The sequence below is a fragment of the Engystomops pustulosus genome, chromosome 10 (assembly GCF_040894005.1).
Source record: "Engystomops pustulosus chromosome 10, aEngPut4.maternal, whole genome shotgun sequence".
NCBI lineage: Eukaryota > Metazoa > Chordata > Amphibia > Anura > Leptodactylidae > Engystomops > Engystomops pustulosus.
This window is the reverse complement of record NC_092420.1, coordinates 87,149,624-87,171,525: the sequence shown is the minus strand read 5'-3', so window position 1 is coordinate 87,171,525 and position 21,902 is coordinate 87,149,624. Positions and strand designations below refer to the sequence as shown.

Genomic DNA, 21,902 nt, shown 5'->3' with positions numbered 1-21,902 from the left:
AGATAGATAGATAGATATGTGCTTGAACTCTCCCTTTACTCTTTTGTTTTATACTACTGTATATGCCCAGAATCTTAGGGATAGACTGGGTACTTCCCTTGTATGGCTGGCAGCTAAATGGGTAATGTCTCAGGGTCCATTTTCTGTATAGGGATTATCTTCATCTGACTCCACCTACTGGACTCCTTCTGGTGTAGCTCCCGATGCACACTACATGGCTTGGTCAGATCCAACCATTTATCATTTATACATGTAGCTGGTTTTTCCTGTGGCACTCTACTATACCTAATTGTGTGGTTTAAGTGTTTTTTTGTGGTGGCACTATTTTTGGTAATTAGACATACCATACATTAAATGTTATGTTTTGTTGTAAACAAGCGTCGTTCACCTTACCCTCATCCTTAGGACCTACCCTATATTTTGGGGCACGGACGCTCGGCTCGTTCACTATTCGGTAAGACACGTTGCATGCACAATAGACCTCCTGTAGGGCCACAAACTACAGCAGCCGCAACGGCCCTCTTTGCATTCATTGGGGGATCTTTGTGGCTGGGTCTCCCCTCTTTTTTGTCTTTATCTTTTTAAACAAGAAAAAAAATGTACATTTCCTGAAATTTCTTGGAATCTTTTGAGCATTTTTGTTCTCCTGCCTGGAAGAAACATACTGGATCCTTGTTGTAGAGGTGGGAACTGAGTGCGGCATAGCTCAGCTATAAGAGATGACGGATATTCAGCGAGACTCCTCTAATTAATGTTGGCAATAACAAAAGCAATACCATTAATCCTCTGCGTCTGTATTGACTTCAGTGAACTGTGCCAAAAAAAGATTTTACTTTCCTTAAAGAGCACTTAAAGCTGAAGTGAATCTCGAAAATACAGAGAAACCCAGAGCTGGGTGATATGTGTGTGGTTATGTCTGATAGGTCTTCTTACCCATAATAGATGTGTATTGTTGTGGTATCGCTGCTCTAAATTCATGTTAATAAAAAAAAAGTTATTTTAAATAGAGTATGCTAAATCTAGTCTACAATTAAAGGGATTGTCCAAAAAAAAGGCTAATTTATCCAGGAAAGAGCAGCACACCAGTCCGCAGGTCTGCAATGGTATTAAAGCTCCTTTCAATTACCTTAGAGCTGAGCATAACATTTGCAGTCGCTTGTCTGTGAGCTCTGCCCGCACACATCGTGACATCATTTAGTGTCTATACCTGGGCTACCGCACCGGACGCTGCAGGGAGTAGAAGAGGGCAAGTACTACGTTTATTTTTTTTAATACAACGAGGGCCTGTGGCTGCTGATTTCTAATCTAATATTAAGTGGACGCTGCTGCTGGTTATTTGATTGAGTGGAAACTGCTGCTGGTTATTTTAATTTAGTGGAGGCTGCTGGTTATTATATTGAATGGAGGCTGCTGCTGGTTATTTTATTGAGTGGAGGCTGCTGCTGGTTATTTTATTGAATGGAAGCTGCTGCTGGTTATTTTATTGAGTGGAGGCTGCTGCTGGTTATTATATTGAATGGCGGCTGCTGCTGGTTATTTTATTGAGTGGAGGCTGCTGCTGGTTATTATATTGAATGGAGGCTGCTGCTGGATATTTTATTGAGTGGAGGCTGCTGCTGGTTATTTTCTTGAGTGGTGGCTGCTGCTGGTTATTTTATTGAGTGGAGGCTGCTGACGGACATTTTATTGAGAGGAGGCTGCTGCTGGTTATTTTAATTGAGTGGAGACTGCTGGTTATTTTATTGAATGGAGGCTGCTGCTGGTTATTTTATTGAGTGGAGGCTGCTGCTGGTTATTTTATTGGGTGGAGGCTGCTGCTGGTTATTTTATTGATTGGAGGCTGCTGCTGGTTATTATATTGAATGGAGGCTGCTGCTGGATATTTTATTGAGTGGAGGCTGCTGCTGGTTTTTTTCTTGAGTGGGGGCTGCTGCTGGTTATTTTATTGAGTGGAGGCTGCTGACGGACATTTTATTGAGAGGAGGCTGCTGCTGGTTATTTTAATTGAGTGGAGGCTGCTGCTGGTTATTTTATTGGGTGGAGGATGCTGCTGTTTATTTTATTGAGAGGAGGCTGCTGCTGGTTATTTTAATTGAGTGGAGGCTGCTGCTGGTTATTTTATTGAGAGGAGGCTGCTGCTGGTTATTTTAATTGAGTGGAGGCTGCTGCTGGTTATTTTATTGGGTGGAGGCTGCTGCTGTTTATTTTATTGGGTGGAGGCTGCCGGTTATTTTATTGAGTGGAGGCTGCTGATGGAGATTTTAATAGGGTGGAGGCTGCTGGTTATTTTATTGAGTGGAGGCTGCTGACGGACATTTTATTGAGAGGAGGCTGCTGCTGGTTATTTTAATTGAGTGGAGGCTGCTGCTGGTTATTTTATTGGGTGGAGGCTGCTGCTGGTTATTTTATTGAGAGGAGGCTGCTGCTGGTTATTTTAATTGAGTGGAGGCTGCTGCTGGTTATTTTATTGGGTGGAGGCTGCTGCTGTTTATTTTATTGGGTGGAGGCTGCCGGTTATTTTATTGAGTGGAGGCTGCTGATGGAGATTTTAATAGGGTGGAGGCTGCTGGTTATTTTATTGAGTGGAGGCTGCTGCCGGACATTTTACTGAGCTTTAATCCAACCTGTGTGACTTTATTCACAAGTGACCAATGCAACGTTGCAGCCCCACTTGTCTGGAGCCTCATGTATATACATAAGGGGAAATGTATCAGGACTTGTTTTTTGGCACACACACCCTGAAATAATTGCAATTCCAGGTATCAGTAAGAGCACTATGGAGGATATTCATCAGGGCCTCTGCACCACCTCAGTGGCATAGAAGCCCTGAAATGATCACAAATGCTGCCTTATAGCGAGCACCTGCGATTATTTTCCACAATCCGCCACCTTCACGCCAGTGGTGCCCTGCAGCCAGACGAGTGGAGGACGCAGCCGGGAGTGGGCTGGCGCGGGGCGTTAATGTCCCCACACCTGTGTGCTACCTGCAGCCTCCGAATTTTCACATGTGGCTGCGTTTATTATAGATATAAACACTGCACAGAACCCCAACGGATACATCAAGAGGCTCAAGCCTCTTGATGTATCAGGCTGCGCCAGAGCAGCAGCGGCGCTATCATACGCTATCCCCCTATGTGTTTGCTTGAGAACTTTAGGACTCCAACTTTTGGAGCTGAAACATTGCAATGAAGATGTTTGTTTATAGAGGTTCAATAGTTTGGAGTGAGGCTCCAGTTTTTGAATTCTACCTTTTCATTAAATTTGTTTACGTCCTCGGCCTTGCACCCGTGTATTTATAAAAGTTGCATGAACTGCTTTTACTTGATCCCTTTTGTCCTCTAAAACACAGATTTTTATATAAAGTTCTTGTTTCATTTTGTTACATTTTTGGAATGAATCACTGCAACAGCCAGCCACCAAAGATTCACCCAAAAAGATTCGGATTCAATATGGTGCCTAAAAAATGACAAATGCGTAATACATCTACCAACCAATTAATAGATTTTCTAATCTCTACTGGAGAGCTTGAGATTGATCACAGTGGGGGTCATTTACTAAGGGCCCGATTCGCGTTTTCCCGACGTGTTACCCGAATATTTCCGATTTGCGCCGCTTGTACATGAATTGCCCCGGGTTTTTGGCGCACGCGATCGGATTGTGGCGCATCGGGGCCGGCATGCGCGCGACAGAAATCGGGGGGGCGTGGCCGAACGAAAACCCGACGTATTCGGAAAAACCGCTGCATTTAAAAACCAAAAATGTGTCGCTTGGGGAGCGCTCACCTTCACCTTCTATGGGATGGTGCATTCCGGGGCGTTAAGATTATTTTCGGCGCTGCAGCGCCACCTGGTGGACGGCGGAGGAACTACCATCTTAAATCCCAGCCGGACCCGAATCCTGTGCAGAGAACGCGCCGCTGGATCGCGAATGGGCCGGGTAAGTAAATGTGCCCCAGTATGTTGCTGCCTCTGATGCCAAGGGGCATTGGGGCTTATTTACTAAGGGTCACGGATGGCACTTTTGTCAGATTGTTCACAGTTTTCAGGATTAGCGCAGCTTTGACAGGTATTTAACAGGGGTTTGGGCTGGGATTGTGTCGCACGTGATCGGATTGTGGCGCAGCTGCGCTGGTTTTCATGCAACACATATCGGATTGACGAAATTGACTGATTCGGACTGAGCGCGGGATTTAACTTTCAAATTGTGTCGTAAGACCAAGCACTTACATGCACCAGGAAGAAGAAGGTCAACTCCGGGGGACCTGAGCGGGGAAGCGACACATCTTAGTTAATCGCGGCACAGTCCATTGTCGTCGGTAAGTAAATGTGCCCCATTGGGATCATGTGCCAGATATCCTGTATGTGTCGCTTCCCTGCTCAGGTCCGCCGGAGTTCACCTTCTTCTTCCTGGTGCATGTAAGTGCATTGTCTTGTGACACAATTTGAAAGTTAAATCCCGCGCTCAGTCCGAATCAGTCGGAACGTCCAATGGCACGCCCCCCGATTTCTGTTGCATGAAAGCCAGCGCAGCTGCGCCACAATCTGATCGTGTGCGACACAATCCCAGCGCAACCCCCTGTTAAATACCTGTCAAAGCTGCGCAAATCCCAAAAACGGCAAACAAACCGACAAAAGTGTAATCCGTGACCCTTAGCAAATAAGCCCCTATAAGTTAAAGAGCATTTCCGGAGCAGTGTAAGTGTTAGTAGGCGATTGTCACCAGACAGAAAGAATAATCAATTGTCAAAATTGTTAATTGTCCTTAATTCAAGTGTTCATATGGAAGTCAGCTATTTTTTTTTCTTGATAATCCCCTTTAAAACTAAATCCTAAAAAAGGACCTGAAAATAAAATAATAACAATACGATATAATCCAATGTTGCGGTAAGCCGAGCCCCTATACTGTATATACAGCTGTCTTTTGTTCTTGGCTATGGAGAATGTATAAAATCACTTAACCATTGTATCATTGAAAAGCAATAGCGCTTGAAAGTCATCGGCACACTTTATGCCATGACCGCGGCGGCGGATTGCAATCACTCTCGCTGTCACTGCCTCGGTCCAGACCACATCATTGCTAATTTTCTTTCCCATCGATCTTCTAAAGTTCCTGCAGTTTTATTTGTTTTATCACCGGGCCGTCATATTACTTTGAATTCTGTTGACTTTGACAAGAGGCAGAAGAAGATGATGTTGGGAAATGATTTTAACGCTTTTGATTATTTGACCATTAGAAGGCAGACGAGACCATTAAAGACGGAGGCTCTAATGCAAGCGAGGCCGATATTAGCAGGAGGAAATTGCTGGATTTTAATTTAAAGCTGAAGAGCAAATGAGAGAATTTTTTTTGGTCAAATCGATTGGCAATTTTCTAAGATTTTGGACATCTAAAGTACTTGCCCAAAGTCGAGCTTTAGCAAAATGACATATATTAGAGAGAGAACCATCAATTCTCGATTTTTACTTAAAGGAACACTAAACATGAAATACGGCTTGGTTTATAATATTAATAATTCTTTATTTATATAGCGCACACAGATTACACAGAGCTTGCCAAGTCGGCCACTGTCCCCATGGGGCTCACTATCTAATCAACCTACCAGTATGTTTTGTCATGTTGGAGGAAACCTGTAGGACCCGGAGGAAACCCACACAAACACGGAGAGAACAAACTCTTTGCAGATGTTGACCTGGATGGGACCTGAACCCAGGACACCAGCGCTGCAAGGTTGTAGTGCTAACCACTAAGCCACTGTTTATGAAAACAGAAGCTTTCAGACAATTAAAAAAAAAATTAATTACCATTACAGGAAATAAAGTGTTGCACCATAAAGAGGAATGTTTGGGGTCCGACTATTTTTAGGCCGTTTTCCAACTCGTCCGATAAAGGGGCATGTTTTTTGTAAAAAGTTGGGAATAGCCTTGCAGGAAATACCCCGTGTACCAGAAAATTTAGTCTGCACCAGAAAAATCAATATTGAGGTGCAGCAAATTAAACCAACTAAAAGGAGGTGCAAAGTACAACTCCCCAATCTTATCCTGCACCAGATTCATCCAGTATCGGAGCAGGAGTTAATCTGGCACAGCAGAGAAGTGTCTACAACTACTATGCACTGGTCTAAAGACTGGCACAATAATACATCCTCCCTAGTCTGTTTAGCAGTTTTCCCCTCTGTAGCCTCTTTCTGTACCTCTCAGCTGTCTCAGAGCCGGTAGATGGAAACTAGCTGCTATGAGGTCCCCCATAAACTGCACACAGGAAGCAGATGACATCCTGCTACGTAACTCTCACGCAGAAGCATCAGCAGGAACATATAGGAAATTATAGAGAAGAAATCATCTGCACCAATGTCATTAAAGTGCTTGGTGTTTGTAAGAAGACATATTTTTTTATCTCCAGGTCCATGTCTTGACCTTTTATCTCTTTTGACCTCCCCTCTTAATAGACTTCTATGGAGAACTGTAATTTGACGTTTCATTGAACATCAGTAGAGATGAGCGAGCACTAAAATGCTCGGGTGCTCGTTATTCGAGACAAACTTTTCCAGATGCTCGAGTGCTCGTCTCGAATAACGAGCCCCATTGAAGTCAATGGGAGACCCGAGCATTTTTCAAAGGGACCATGGTTCAGGAATAAAATGTGTTATTTAATTGAAAAAGAATGTCTTCTGATAAGTGATCAGATGTATGCAAACATCTGCAATCTATTCTTCACTGTTCCGCGCGTATATTATCTCCCGACAAGTTAACAGATGTGAAGAACAGTGAAGAATAGAATAAAAACAGTGAACACAGGATCATTTAAGTGAAAAACACAGTGAAGAATAGATTACAGATGTTCGGCACATCTGCTTACTTGTCGGGGTGATACGCTGTCCCGGGATCCGCTCCTCTTCTTCCACTGAAGTCTCCCCGTGCTGCCCGATGTCTCCCCGTGCTGCCCGATGTCTCCCCCGTGCTGCCCGATGTCTCCCCGTGCTGCCCGATGTCTCCCCCGTGCTGCCCGATGTCTCCCCCGTGCTGCCCGATGTCTCCCCCGTGCTGCCCGATGTCTCCCCCGTGCTGCCCGATGTTTCCCCCGTGCTGCCCGATGTCTCCCCCGTGCTGCCCGATGTCTCCCCCGTGCTGCCCGATGTCTCCCCCGTGCTGCCCGATGTCTCCCCCGTGCTGCCCGATGTCTCCCCGTGCTGCCCGATGTCTCCCCGTGCTGCCCGATGTCTCCCCCGTGCTGCCCGATGTCTCCCCCGTGCTGCCCGATGTCTCCCCCGTGCTGCCCGATGTCTCCCCCGTGCTGCCCGATGTCTCCCCCGTGCTGCCCGATGTCTCCCCCGTGCTGCCCGATGTCTCCCCCGTGCTGCCCGATGTCTCCCCCGTGCTGCCCGATGTCTCCCCGTGCTGCCCGATGTCTCCCCCGTGCTGCCCGATGTCTCCCCGTGCTGCCCGATGTCTCCCCGTGCTGCCCGATGTCTCCCCGTGCTTCCCGATGTCTCCCCCGTGCTGCCCGATGTCTCCCCGCGCTGCCCGATGTCTCCCCCGTGCTGCCCGATGTCTCCCCGCGCTGCCCAATGTCTCCCCCGTGCTGCCCGATGTCTCCCCCGTGCTGCCCGATGTCTCCCCCGTGCTGCCCGATGTCTCCCCCGTGCTGCCCGATGTCTCCCCCGTGCTGCCCGATGTCTCCCCGTGCTGCCCGATGTCTCCTCCGTGCTGCCCGATGTCTCCCCGTGCTGCCCGATGTCTCCCCCGTGCTGCCCGATGTCTCCCCCATGCTGCCCGATGTCTCCCCCGTGCTGCCTGATGTCTCCCCCGTGCTGCCTGATGTCTCCCCGCTGCCCGATGTCTCCCCCGTGCTGCCCGATGTCTCCCCGTGCTGCTTGATGTCTCCCTGCTGCTTGATGTCTCCCTGCTGCCGTTCCGCGCGTATCTTCCGACAAGTAAGCAGATGTGCCGAACATCTGTAATCTATTCTGCACTGTGTTCTTTACTGTCTTTTTCACTTAAATGATCCTGTGTTCACTGTGTTCACTGTTTTTATTCTATTCTTCATTGTTCTTCACTGTGTTTTTTTAATTAAATGCTCGATCTCGAGCAGGGGAAATACTCGTCCGAGCAAACGAGCCGTTTCGAGTACCTTAATACTCGAACGAGCATCAAGCTCGGACGAGTATACTCGCTCATCTCTAAACATCAGGGCTTAAAGCAATGAATTTAGTAGAAATTCTAGGGTAAATGCCTACTTGGGGGGAGCAATAAAATACTGATTTGTGGAGAAAGAAGCACTTTTCTTCAATAAGATGTGTTACAAAGTTTTATTTTATTTGCTTCTACTCTACAAAATGTAAAGTTTGTTGACCAAGTTAGCAACCATCAGAAGAAGAAAAGACTTGCCTTGTATTGCCTGTTACACTCATGAAGAGAGACCATGATACTGTACCAATTGATCTTGATATTGGGCACCTTGTCTTCTGTGATGTTTATCTATTTACTGCAGAAGTTGAGCATTGGATAGTTTTATAACTACTCTCTTCTTTATCATGCGTCTTACCTCTTGGATCCTTACTTTTCTCTTGGTGACATCTAGGTAGTCCATCCATGACTATTCTTACACCACGACATAGGGGTCTACTTCCAGATTGAATAATGAGGTGCTCCATAGACTTGTCACCCCATTCTAGACATGCTACAGATTGCACCTTAGATTATCCATATCTTAAAGGAAGCCTGTCACCAGGGACCTCATTTTCACTAAAGACAAGTTGCAGAAGCGTATTACAACTGCAGTGCAAATATATCTTTCTGCCTTTTCTAAGCATTTGCATTACAATATAGTTATGTGTTATAACTTACCTTGCACCCTGACAGAATCCTGGGGTTTTCCCAGGGGCTGGACTTTGGTTTGGATGCATTTCAAAAACAACATGTGCCTTGTCTGTGTTACTCACTCCTCAGAGCTTGGCCCCCACCTTTGTGCTCCTGTACAGCTCCTCCTCCTGCTCCTTCACAGAGGTCACAGCCTGGTCAGCCTGACATAAGTGGAGGAGGGACAAGCTGTACAGGAGCACAAAGATGGAGGCAGCCTGCAGCTCAGACAAGTCACATGTTGTTTTTTGAAATGCATCCAAACCAAAGCCCAACCACAGTGGCTACCCCAGGATTTTGTCAGGATGCAAGCGTAAGTTATAACACACAATTATATTGTAATGCAAATGCTTAGAAAAGACAGAAAGACATATTTACACTGCAGGTGTCATGGGCTTTTACAATCTGTCTTTAGTGAAAATGAGGTCCCTGGTGACAGGTCCCTTTAAGGTGACAACTAGTGGTTGGTCATCTTGGGCATTGACAAAGTTGCCAAGGGATTTCCAGTTTTTACCGCACAGTGGGAAGAAAAGCAAACAAAACTGTAATTACCTTCCTTCAGTTCCCTGTTTCCCGGGAACCTCATTGTTTGCACCACTTGCTGGACCAGAAGTGTTGGTGGTTATAGGCTGGGAAACATTTACGTTCTGGTCCAACCTGAGATCCAGTCCCACAAAACGTCTTAACAAAGCTTCCATCCCTACCAGAGGTCTTAACAACAAGATGGGGAGCCATGTCTTGAAAATGAAGAATGGGAAGAAGACAAATATAGGAAGGGTGCAACTAAGGACAACAAAATAAATGAGGCTGAACTTCATAGACCCGAGGGTCGGAGGGGGGGGGATTCTGAAACCACTTCCACGGGTTATGTATTGTTCTTGTTACAACTTGAAGTATAAGTTTTATTATTATGTATCCCAGCACATTATCCTGATCGTCACCCCAGGGCTTCTCCTTATTTTTAATGTCGTGACTTTTCTCCACTCATAAACTCGGCACACGTAAAATTCTGCAATCGTTGCCGCTCCTCGACACTTGATGATTTTCCTCAGCTTGGAATGTGACTGTGTCCTGCCAGCTTCCGAGTGGATTAGTATTCCGCTGGCAGCCGGCGCTTGGTTGGGAATTTTATTTATTTATTTATATTTGTGTCCATAACCAGAGGGAACAATCACACTGAAGCGGTTCTCCGGCTATAAAGCAGCCAACATAATTGGTTTTAATTTTAATTTTTGTAATGGCTTTAAATTAATAGGAGCAGCTGCTGTCACAGTGTGTGGGTGTCCTTTTCCAGAAGGCAAAGCGAAAAAAAATAAGTAATAAAGAGGTGGAAAAAAGTAAATAGTACGATGTGTAGGACAATAAAGGTTAATTCAAGAAGCTAGCGATGTCTTTGGCTTAGAAAACAGGCAGAAAGGAAGATCTAAAATAGAGATGCAGCCGCTCCCCTCCTTAATTCCAGGATAAGATCAAAATCTTATTAGTTTTTACTATTGCGGCCTGTATCAGAACACGAAACTCACTGTCTCCCCATGACTCACTTAAATAGATTAGCGGTTACAAAGTGCTAGGAGAGATAAGAATAGATTAGCAAGGAAAAAAAATCCTAATATCATTATTTTTAGATGCTCTGGTCTGAATCGGCACTCGAAGGATCCGAAAGTTAACCCATCCTTACAATGTAATTTTCTTTGTTCTGTATACTTCAGTAGGGTTGTGCCATCTTCTCAAGGAGATTTCAGTTTTATGGGCTGTCCTGCAGATCAATGCATTAGGGCACATTTACTTACCAGGTCCTATCGCGATCCCCGATCCGTACTTTCCAAAGAGGATGAAGTCCGCCGCGATTCACCAACATCGTGCGTCCAATTTCCTGCATGTGTCGCTTCCCCGCTCAGGTCCGCCGGAGTTCACCATCTTCTTCCCGGTGCATGTGAGTGCATGTCTTGCAACACAATTTGAATTTTAAATCACGTGCTTAATCAGTCGGGTTGTCCGACGGCCACACCCCCCAATTTGTGTCGCATGAAAGTCAGCGCGATTACGCCACAATCCGATCGCGTGCGCCAAAAACCCCTGTTAAATCAGAAAGAGTCGGGAAACCCGATGGAAATGCGGTCTGCGGACCCTTAGTAAATGTGCTCCATTATGTTTGTGCAACCTATGTCTGCAGTCTATGGCTCTAGGACTCATGTTCCCCTTGGCACTTAACCTGAAAGTGCCCAATATTCCATGCACAATCATCAATTTTTGTCATAATTATACTAATGGGTCAAACTATAATAATCATAACCATAATAAGAAAACAAACATATCACATGCCCAATCTACAGGGTCGCTTTAGGTTTCAGTAGGCCCCTGGGCGACAGTGACCCCTTTGCAGTGAACTCACATGGCAGCATTCAAAATTCGGGAAACTAAAATCATATCCTGTTCCCTAAAATATTCCTTAGTTTATCATCCCAAACAGCCCCCTCATGGGTATTTTATATAACCCCCTCTCACCCTCATGGATTCCTTATGTACAGCCTTATGTGGGCCCCCCCAGCAGCTCTGGCCCCCAACACTTGCCCAGGTAGCCCAGTGCTAGTGCCGGCCCTCCCGATGTGAATGTTGGATTATTGGGTTTGGCGTTATGGTTTTTACTTTAGAATCCCTCTCCGTATCATCATATCACCACAGCGTCCACACGTTTTTCCTAATAAATCAGATTTTCTTTACACTGCAGTATAGAAGAGTTTGTTAAGACATTCAGGGGCAGAAATGCCTCAGAGTCACACGTACGGCAGACAAATATTTAAGCCAGATGGCCGGGGAAGCAGACGCGCACATCGTAGCCAGAGGCAGGGAGAGAGCTGGTGTCACCATGGCTAATAAAGCAGATGTTTAACTTCTGCACTGAAAGGTAAAAGAAATTGAAGATAAAGGTCTAAGATCGGCAGAAACATAGACGCTTCCTGAGATTGCCCAGCGCCAGGGAAATAAATCCTGCAAAATATAAAATGGAATCAAATAAGGAAAACACAAAGGTCTCAACGCGCCTGATGATTCCTTTTGCAACAAGTTTTTGAAATGTATATAAAAGCTCAAGTAAAGAATTGTGATAGTTCATGATGTTAAGGCTGCATTCACACCGCCGTATGGGGGACGTATATATGGCGTACGTATATACGATGTATATACGTCCCCCCTAGCTGGCAATGGGTCCATGGTGCCCTACAGGAGCGGAGTGGCGTAGCACAAGTGCGGCACCGTACCGTTCTGTACCCCGTGAAAAGATAGGACATGTCGTATCTTTTCTCGGAATACGGTGGTGTGCGCCATATTCCTCTGTGGAGAAGGGCGGGGGTGAGCATGTAGCCTAAAGGAAACCTACTATGAGGAATCTGCTATCAGAATTAGATGTGATGGTAGAATCTTCCTGCCTGCCTCTGCCCTAATCTGTAGTTTAATCATCCTGGACCCTAACTAGTTAAAAACTTTATTTTTGTAATATGTTAATTAGCTGCAGAGGCTCCTGGGGCGTGTACTAGCCTTAGTTCCCAGTGCCTGGCAAGGCTAGTACATGCCCCAGGAGCCTCTGCAGCTAATTTACATAAAGTTTTAAAATAAACTTTTTAGAAGTAAGGTTCTAGGATTATTAAATTACAGATTAGGGCAGAGGCAGCAGGAGGAATCTACCATCAGATGGTATAAGATTCTTCTGATTCCTCATGGTAAGTTTCCTTACATATATAATGTAAAATATGTATAATAATGTAAAATTATAAAATTGTAGGTAGTGCTTACTGGAGAAAAGAAGACATGAAAAATCACGTCCTGTGCAAAAATTTTAGGCAGTTGAGGAAAAATGCTTTTAGATATAGAAGTGTTAATTGTTAATAGTAATAGTTCTGTCTAGCAATTAATGGAAATCTACCATAATAAATAATGGGCACTTAATCATAGATACAGGCACTGTGACTGTGATAATTTTCCTATAACAGCTTACACTGTGCAGGGGAACTTCACCTTCCTTCCTATTGTGAGAGATTACTCACAAGTGGGTATGGGAGGGAGAGGGGAAAAGTGTAACAACTTGCAAATCTACAGCACAGAGGGGCTCTGGTAACACCCCCCGGAGCACTTCTGACTCATTAGCATACATTTAAATGTTGATTTTAGAAGGAAGGAGGCCTTGTATAAAAAAATATAAGATTTCCTTCAACTCCTCTTATAGACTCAAGATCTTCATACTAAATATACAATAGAAGAATGTATCCCCAGAACATTGCCTTCCTTGATTGGCTCCATCCTCCTATAAGGGAAAAATGCAAATATTTACAAGGCGGCTTTTAAGAAATCTCGCAAAGGCACGAGAACTTGTCACTTGCTCAGTCGTACTGGTGACCACGCGGGCTGCAAAACAGTCAAGTTCTTGCGCCTACATGAGATTTCTTACAAGCCAACTGATGTGGCCGGGGAGCTGCGACGGAGAGGAGTTATGCATATCAATTAGCTGGGGGGCGTGCATAAATTACTGAGAGGAGGAGCTCAGATGACGCCACCCGGAGTATATATATTCTGAAGCCTGGAAACTAGCTGATCTACTAACTAGATGATTTTTCACCAAAATATAAAAAGTTGCATGTTTCCCCTGTGCCGGTCATGTTGATTTCCATTCTATAATAATAATAATCTTGTATATTTTGTAATAATGTTTGCAGGCAAAGATTGCCCTCCAAAAACGTCTACTACTATCGCTGCCCGGATCATCGCAAAAACTACGTCATGTCTTTTGCCTTTTGCTTTGACCGAGAAGACGATGTTTACCAGTTCGCTTACTGTTACCCGTACACCTACACCCGCCTGCAACATTACCTGGAAAACCTCGACCGACTCAATCTGGACTATGTACGGAGGGAGCTGCTTGGCCTAAGTGTGGTGAGTACCTCCATATTGATGTAATATGCAGAATTTTCTATACTTTATAGGAAACCTACCGTGAGAAGTAGATCTGTTGGTAGATTCCTCCTGCTGCCTCTGCCCTAATCTGTAATTTAATAATCCTGGGACATAACCTGACTTGTTAAACACTTTAACTGCAGAGGCTACGGGGCGTGCACTAGCCTCAGCTCCCAGTGCCCGGCCAGGATAGTACACGCCCCAGGAGCCTCTGCAGCTAATTTACATATTACAATATAGAGTTTTTAACAAGTTAGGTTATGTCCCAGGATTATTAAATTACAGATAGGGCAGAGTCAGGTAGGAGGGATCTACCACCAGATCTACTGATCGTAGATTCCTCATGGTAGATATCCTTTAATATTAATGGAAAGTCTCCTGCAGCTATAAAACATCCATATTTTTTAATGACACGTAATGACAGTCTGTATCTGTAGAATGAATTCCCATCTGTGCTAGACAGCGGAGACCTAGCTGCTGTGACTCCATTCCCCTTCCCCTCTCCATAGACTTCTATGTAATGTGACACCTCAGCGACATCTCAAAGAAAGATTAGCAGATTTGAAGGCAAGGAGACAGGAAGATGAGAAGGAAGCTTTTTGCTTTTATGAGACATACTATAGAGTTTCTTATATGTAATTGTACTATTGATTTAAGCAAATTTTGTTTGATAGTTATGACTTTTTGTCTTTGGCATCATAAATGTTAAAAACTTGTTGACGTCCCCACATGTGGATGAGATTCAGTAAGATCTTCTGCATATGTCATGAAAGGAGAAATTAACACAATAGTATGAGGAAGCAGGCCCGGGATAGGAGCACAGGCTTAGGGTTTGGGTGCAGGGTCTGGTACAGGGTATAGGAAACTGGCTCATATACAGGATTATATAGGGGTTCTGGGTCTGGCAGGATACAAGATTCAGGGTTCTGGATCAGGTGTTACAGGGTTCCAGATTAGGCAGGATATGGGGTTCCAGATCAGCAATGATACAGGGTTCTAGATCAGGCAATATACAGGGTTCCATTTAAGGTAGAATTCATTGTTGCAGGTCAGCAGTATACAGGGTTCCAGGTTAGCAACGATACAGGGTTCCAGATCAGACAGCATACAGGGTTCCAGATGTGGGGGGATACAGGGTCAGACATAGGCTTCTATTTAGAATGGGGTTCCGGTTAATGGTGCATACTGGATATGGGCTCAGGTACAAGCTTAGCATTTAAGGTCCAGCAAAACAGAACCAGTCCGTAGTATTTATCCGCTGCACTCTGTGCTTAGCTCTTTTTTCTTACTGCTCTACTTGTTATTCTTCTTCTAAGCCGTGTCCTGATTGGCCAGTAGAAGGTCTCTCTGCTCTGCCTCTCACAAGTTATTTGCATATTACAGCAGCGCAGGAAGCTGCAGATTGCACAGAAACTTACAAGGTGCAGGAGGCAGTGGTAGAAGAGCACACACACCCCTGCTAACTGGGGCTCCACCAATCAGCAATGGCTCTGCAATGGAGGCGGGCTCTTCTCTTTATCTTTCTGTCATGCTGCTGGCCTTATGTCACAGCATCGGCCCTGTGAGGGGAGGGGCCTACCGGGAAATTTCACGTGAGAATATATTGCCAGTCCGCCCCTGTTTGAGACACGGGGTTGATGTAATGGAGCAGGAGATACAGAAGTCAGTGGTACTGTTTTCTCAAGAAATGCAATAGAATAAGTCTTATAGACTGTAAGCTCTTGTGTCACCCCTCATCCTCATAGACTGTAAGATCTTGTGTCACCCCCTCATCCTCATAGACTGTAAGCTCTTGTGTCACCTCCTCATACTCATAGACTGTAAGGTCTTGTGTCACCCCCTCATCCTCATAGACTGTAAGCTCTTGTGTCACCTCCTCATCCTCATAGACTGTAAGCTCTTGTGTCACCCCTCATCCTCATAGACTGTAAGTTCTTGTGTCACACCCTCATCCTCATAGACTGTAAGCTCTTGTGTCACCTCCTCATCCTCATAGACTGTAAGCTCTTGTGTCACCCCCTCATCCTCATAGACTGTAAGCTCTTGTGTCACCTCCTCATCCTCATAGACTGTAAGCTCTTGTGTCACCCCCTCATCCTCATAGACTGTAAGCTCTTGTGTCATCCCCTCATCCTCATAGACTGTAAGCTCTTGTGTCACCCCCTCATCCTCATAGACTGTAAGCTCTTGTGTCACCCCCTCATCCTCATAGACTGTAAGCTCTTGTGTCACCCCCTCATCCTCATAGACTGTAAGCTCTTGTGTCACCCCCTCATCCTCATAGACTGTAAGCTCCTGTGTCACACCCTCATCCTCATAGACTGTAAGCTCTTGTGTCACCCCTCATCCTCATAGACTGTAAGCTCTTGTGTGACCCCTCATCCTCATAGACTGTAAGCTCTTGTGTCACCCCTCATCCTCATAGACTGTAAGCTCCTGTGTCACACCCTCATCCTCATAGACTGTAAGCTCTTGTGTCACCCCCTCATCCTCATAAACTGTAAGATCTTGTGTCACCCCCTTATCCTCATAGACTGTAAGCTCTTGTGTCACCCCTTTATCATCATAGACTAAGCTCTTGTGTCACCCCTCATCCTCATAGACTGTAAGCTCTTGTGTCACCCCCTCATCCTCATAGACTGTAAGCTCTTGTGTCACCCCCTCATCCTCATAGACTGTAAGCTCTTGTGTGACCCCTCATCCTCATAGACTGTAAGCTCTTGTGTGACCCCTCATCCTCATAGACTGTAAGCTCTTGTGTCACCTCCTCATCATCATAGACCAGTGGTGGCGAACATATGGCACGGGTGCCAGAGGTGGCACTCTGAGCCATTTCTGTGGGCACTCAGACCATCACTCCAGGATAGAGTTCACCAAATAGGACCAAAGTCACCTGAACTCCCAGACAACTTTAGAGAAGCTTCTATCAGCGCTGTATTAAAGAGACATTTCATTGGCTGTTTGCAACTGCAGGAAAAGCAAGAAGGTGTTGACAGAACTGCAATGTCTTTGGAGGTCCTCATTCTGGACCCACCATTCTTCTACAGAGAGACCCTGCAGAGAAGCTACGAGTCTGAATTTGCCCTTCTTCTTTCAACTGTATTGGTGGCCTCAGGGGGCCGATACGATTGAAAGATAAAGAAGATCAGGTAGCAACAAGTTACTACTTAAAATGCCATGTTGGCACTTCACGGTAAATAAGTGGATTTTGGTTGTAGTTTGGTCACTCGGTCTCTAGATGGTTCGCCATCACTGTCATAGACTGTAAGCTCTTGTGTCACCCCCTCATCCTCATAGACTGTAAGCTCTTGTGTCATCCCCTCATCCTCATAGACTGTAAGCTCTTGTGTCACCCCCTCATCCTCATAGACTGTAAGCTCTTGTGTCACCCCTCATCCTCATAGACTGTAAGCTCTTGTGTCACCCCCTCATCCTCATAGACTGTAATCTCTTGTGTCCCCCCTCATCCTCATAGACTGTAAGCTCTTGTGTCCCCCCTCATCCTCATAGACTGTAAGCTCTTGTCTCACCCCCTTCATCCTCATAGACTGTAAGCTCTAGTGATCAGGGCCCTCCCTCCTATTGTTCCATATGACTGTTTGTACTGTAAAGCTACGGAATTTGATGGCGCTATATAAAGGTTATTATTATTAGTGGAGCGACACCTTTTAATGGGAGGAAAGCGGAGGAGATGGTTCACGACTAGAGATGAGCGAGCACTAAAATGCTCGGGTACTCGTTATTCGAGACAAACTTTTCCTGATGCTCGAGTGCTCGTCTCGAATAACGAGCCCCATTGAAGTCAATGGGAGACTCGAGCATTTTTCAAGGGGACCAAGGCTCTGCACAGGGAAGCTTGGCCAAACACCTGGGAACCTCAGAAAAGGATGGAAACACCACGGAAATGGACAGGAAACAGCAGGGGCAGCATGCATGGATGCCTCTGAGGCTGCTTAAACGCACCATTATGCCAAAATTATGGGCAACAGCATGGCCATGACAGAGTGACAGAATGAAGCTAGATAGCATCTAAAACATCCAATAATTGACCCTGACACTATAGGGGACGGCATGCAGAGGCAGCGGCAGCAGCGGCAGGCTAGAGAGTGGCATGGCGACATACCCTAAATGGAGTCAGGCTTCAAACCAATGGGTGGCAGAGAGGAACCAAAGGAGGTGAGCAAGAAGCGCTGAAATTATTTCCTCTGTGAACAAAAGGTTGACGGTATATTTAGTCGATAAAACAGCATGGTGGCGACATAGTGACCAAGTTCCATAAAGTATCTGGTGAAACACCCGAAAAATGAGCCTGACACAGCTCGTTTGATAAGGGGACGACATTTGGAGGCAGCCATGGAGAGGACTTCCATTATTAAGAGCGACAGTATGGGGCATCCATATTGCGCTTCTATGATTGCAACTGCAGGTCTCCAGCATGGCGGCGACAGACGCGCCGAGTTCCACTATGTATGTGGTGAAACACCTGAAAATTCTGCCTGACACAGCTCGTTTGATAAGGGGACCATGTATGGAGGCAGTGAACTAGTAGTAGATTAAAGGTGCTGCAGTTAAAACTATGTTAGTTGGATCTTGGGATGGAGCTGGCGCTCCGCTGCCCGGCGAGCTTTCGCCAATCCAAGCCCCTGTCTCTAAGCTGCTCCCCAAACAGCACTTCTAAGAACCTTTTGTATAAGATCAAGTGTAGTACCGTTCTTATAAGTTTGGGATATGGCGGGTGAGGGGAACGTAAACAGATGCGCAAGAAGCACTGAAATAATATCGGTAAATGGTAAAAGTTTGGCAGTATATTTTGTGGATTACACAGCAGGGTGGCGACAAAGTTAACAAGTTTGATGTGGAATGCCCTGTAATAGCTCTTGGGCGGTGTGCCTTTTATCGCCTAGGCTCAGCAGTTTGAGCACCGCCTGCTGTCGCTTAGCGACGGCACTGCTGCTGTGCCTAGAGCTAGCGACTGATGGCGCCATGCCCACGGATGGTAATTCGGAGGAGGAGGAGGTGGAGGAGGAGGAGGTATAGTAGGCCTTTGAGACCTGGACCGAGGTAGGCCCCGCAATCCTCGGCGTCGGCAGTATATGACCAGCCCCAGGGTCAGACTCAGTCCCAGCCTGAGAGTGCCCTGAGAGTGGCAGCATCTGTGCTGGACTTCCTGAAATGCGCACAGATGCGGCGCATCTTCGTGAGCAAATCAGACAGATTGGGGTATGTCTTGAGGAAACGCTGAACTATCAGATTTAACACATGGGCCAGGCATGGCACATGTGTCAGTCTGCCGAGTTGCAGAGCCGCCACCAGGTTACGGCCGTTGTCACACACAACCATGCCTGGCTTTAGGTTCAGCGGTGCCAGCCACAGATCAGTCTGCGCCGTGATGCCCTGTAATAGTTCTTGGGCGGTGTGCCTTTTATCGCCTAGGCTCAGCAGTTTGAGCACCGCCTGCTGTCGCTTAGCGACGGCACTGCTGCTGTGCCTAGAGCTAGCGACTGATGGCGCCATGCCCACGGATGGTAGTTCGGAGGAGGAGGTGGAGGAGGGGTGGGAGGAGGAGGAGGCATAGTAGGCCTGAAAGACCTGGACCGAGGTAGGCCCCGCAATCCTCGGCGTCGGCAGTATATGAGCAGCCGCAGGGTCAGACTCGGTCCCAGCCTCCACCAAGTTAACCCAATGTGCCGTCAGCGATATATAGTGGCCCTGCCCGGCAGCACTCGTCCACGTGTCCGTGGTCAGGTGGACCTTGTCAGAAACGGCGTTGGTCAGGGCACGGATGATGTTGTCTGACACGTGCTGGTGCAGGGCTGGGACGGCACATCGGGAAAAGTAGTGGCGGCTGGGGACCGAATACCGAGGGGCGGCCGCCGTCATGAGGTTGCGAAAGGCCTCGGTCTCTACCAGCCTATAGGGCAGCATCTCCAGGCTAAGCAATCTGGAGATGTGGACATTGAGGGCTTGGGCGTGCGGGTGGGTTGCACTATATTTCCTTTTCCGCTCCAGCGTCTGGGGTATGGAGAGCTGAACGCTGGTGGATGCTGTGGAGGATCGTGGAGGCGACGATGGGGTTTTTGTGCCAGGGTCCTGGGCAGGGGGCTGACTATCAGCTGACACAGGGGAAGGAGCAGTGGTGTGCACGGCCGGAGGTGAACGGGCTTGGTGCCACTGAGTGGGGTGTTTAGCATTCATATGCCTGCGCATACTGGTGGTAGTTAAGCTAGTAGTGGTGGAACCCCTGCTGATCCTGGTTTGGCAAAGGTTGCACACCACAGTCCGTCGGTCATCCGGTGTTTCCTTAAAGAACCTCCAGACTTCTGAAAATCTAGCCCTCGACGCGGGAGCCCTCGCCACGGGAGCTTCACTACATGACACATTTGGCGCTGATGCACCAGCTCTGGCCCTGCCTCTCCGTCTGGCCCCACCACTGCCTCTTCCAACCTGTTCTGGTCGAGGACTCTCCTCCGTCTCAGAAGCACTGTGTTCACCCGGCCTCTCAACCCAGCTTGGGTCTGTCACCTCATCATCCTCCGATCCCTCAGTCTGCTCCCCCCTCGGACTTCCTGCCCTGACAACAACTTCACCACTGTCTGACAACCGTGTCTCCTCAGCGTCCGACACCTCTTTACACACTTCTTCCACTACGTCAAGAAGGTCATCATCACCCACAGACTGCGACTGGTGGAAAACCTGGGCATCGGAAAATTGCTCAGCAGCAACCGGACAAGTGGTTTGTGACTGTGGGAAGGGTCCAGAAAACAGTTCCTCAGAGTATGCCGGTTCAAATGCCAAATTTTCCTGGGAGGGGGCAGACTGGGGGGGAGGAGGCTGAGGTGCAGGAGCTGGAGGAGTGCCGATTTCGGTGACATGGGTGGACTGCGTGGAAGACTGACTGGTGGACAAATTGCTCGAAGCATTGTCGGCAATCCACGACATCACCTCTTCGCACTGTTCTGGCCTCAACAGTGCTCTACCACGAGTCCCAGTAACTTCAGACATGAACCTAGGGAGTGTAGCTCTGCGGCGTTCCCCTGCTCCCTCATCAGCAGGTGGTGTCTCACCCCGCCCAGGACCACGGCCTCTGACCCCTGCAGTAGTTGGACGCCCACGTCCCCGCCCTCGTCCTCTACCCCTAGCCCTCGGGTTAAACATTTTGAAAATGAAAGTTATAACTTTAATTTTTTTTTAACTTTTTTTTTGTGTTTTTTTGGGGGTTTTTTTTGTGTTTTTTAGTTTTTAAAACCAAACGATGCTATCCTATTGCTATGGCTATTTTCTAGCCAAGTATGAAAGCCCACTGCTATGCCAGATGAGATGACACTGAGTTATTAAACAAAATAAACGTAAAATAAATAGTAAATGGCAGACTGTGCCTAATTGAAATCCAACCCCTAATAAATTGTCCCACTTCGGTCTTTGCGATGGATATGTGCGTCACTAAGCGCTAAACACAACGGTCGCAAGTCTCACTGCAAATTCCTCACAATATGGTAGTAGATGCACTACAGCAAGGCCAGCCACCAGCAGATCAACCAGAAATAAAATATATATAACGCTATTGTAGGTGTAAGTAAGCTGTTTGGATTCTCCTATGGCTATTTTCTAGCCAAGTATGAAAGCACACTGCTATGCCAGATGAGATGACGCTGAGTTATCAAAAAATAAACGTAAAATAAAAAGTAAATGGCAGACTGTGCCTAATTGAAATCCAACCCCTAATAAATTGTTCCACTTCGGTCTTTGCGATGGATATGTGCGTCACTAAGCGCAAAACACAGCGGTAGCAAGTCCCCCTGCAAATTCCTCACAATATGGTACTAGCTGCAAATAAAAAAAAAAAATGTATAACGTTATTGTAGCCCTAAGAAGGGCTGTTGGGTTCTTGTTGAATCACTCCTGCCTAACACTATTCTAATAGAACAGCCTAACGCTTTCCCTGACCAGCAGCAGCTCTCTCCCTAGCGGCATCCAGACACAGAATGATCCGAGCAGCGCGGGCAGCGGCTAGTCTATCCCAGGGTCACCTGATCTGGCCTGCCAACCACTGCTATCGACGTGTAAGGGTACCACGTCATGCTGGGTGGAGTGCAGAGTCTCCTG

At 46.7% G+C, this 21,902-nt stretch overlaps 1 protein-coding gene across 1 annotated transcript in view; it reads left to right on the top strand.

Annotated features, from left to right (window-relative positions):
• AGBL4 (AGBL carboxypeptidase 4) overlaps positions 1-21,902 on the top strand; it is a 1,134,440-nt gene that overhangs the window by 585,050 nt on the left and 527,488 nt on the right. Inside the window, exon 5 of the mRNA XM_072127046.1 lies at positions 13,562-13,778. Coding sequence (XP_071983147.1) covers positions 13,562-13,778 — 217 coding nt within the window. The remainder of the gene's footprint in view (positions 1-13,561; positions 13,779-21,902) is intronic.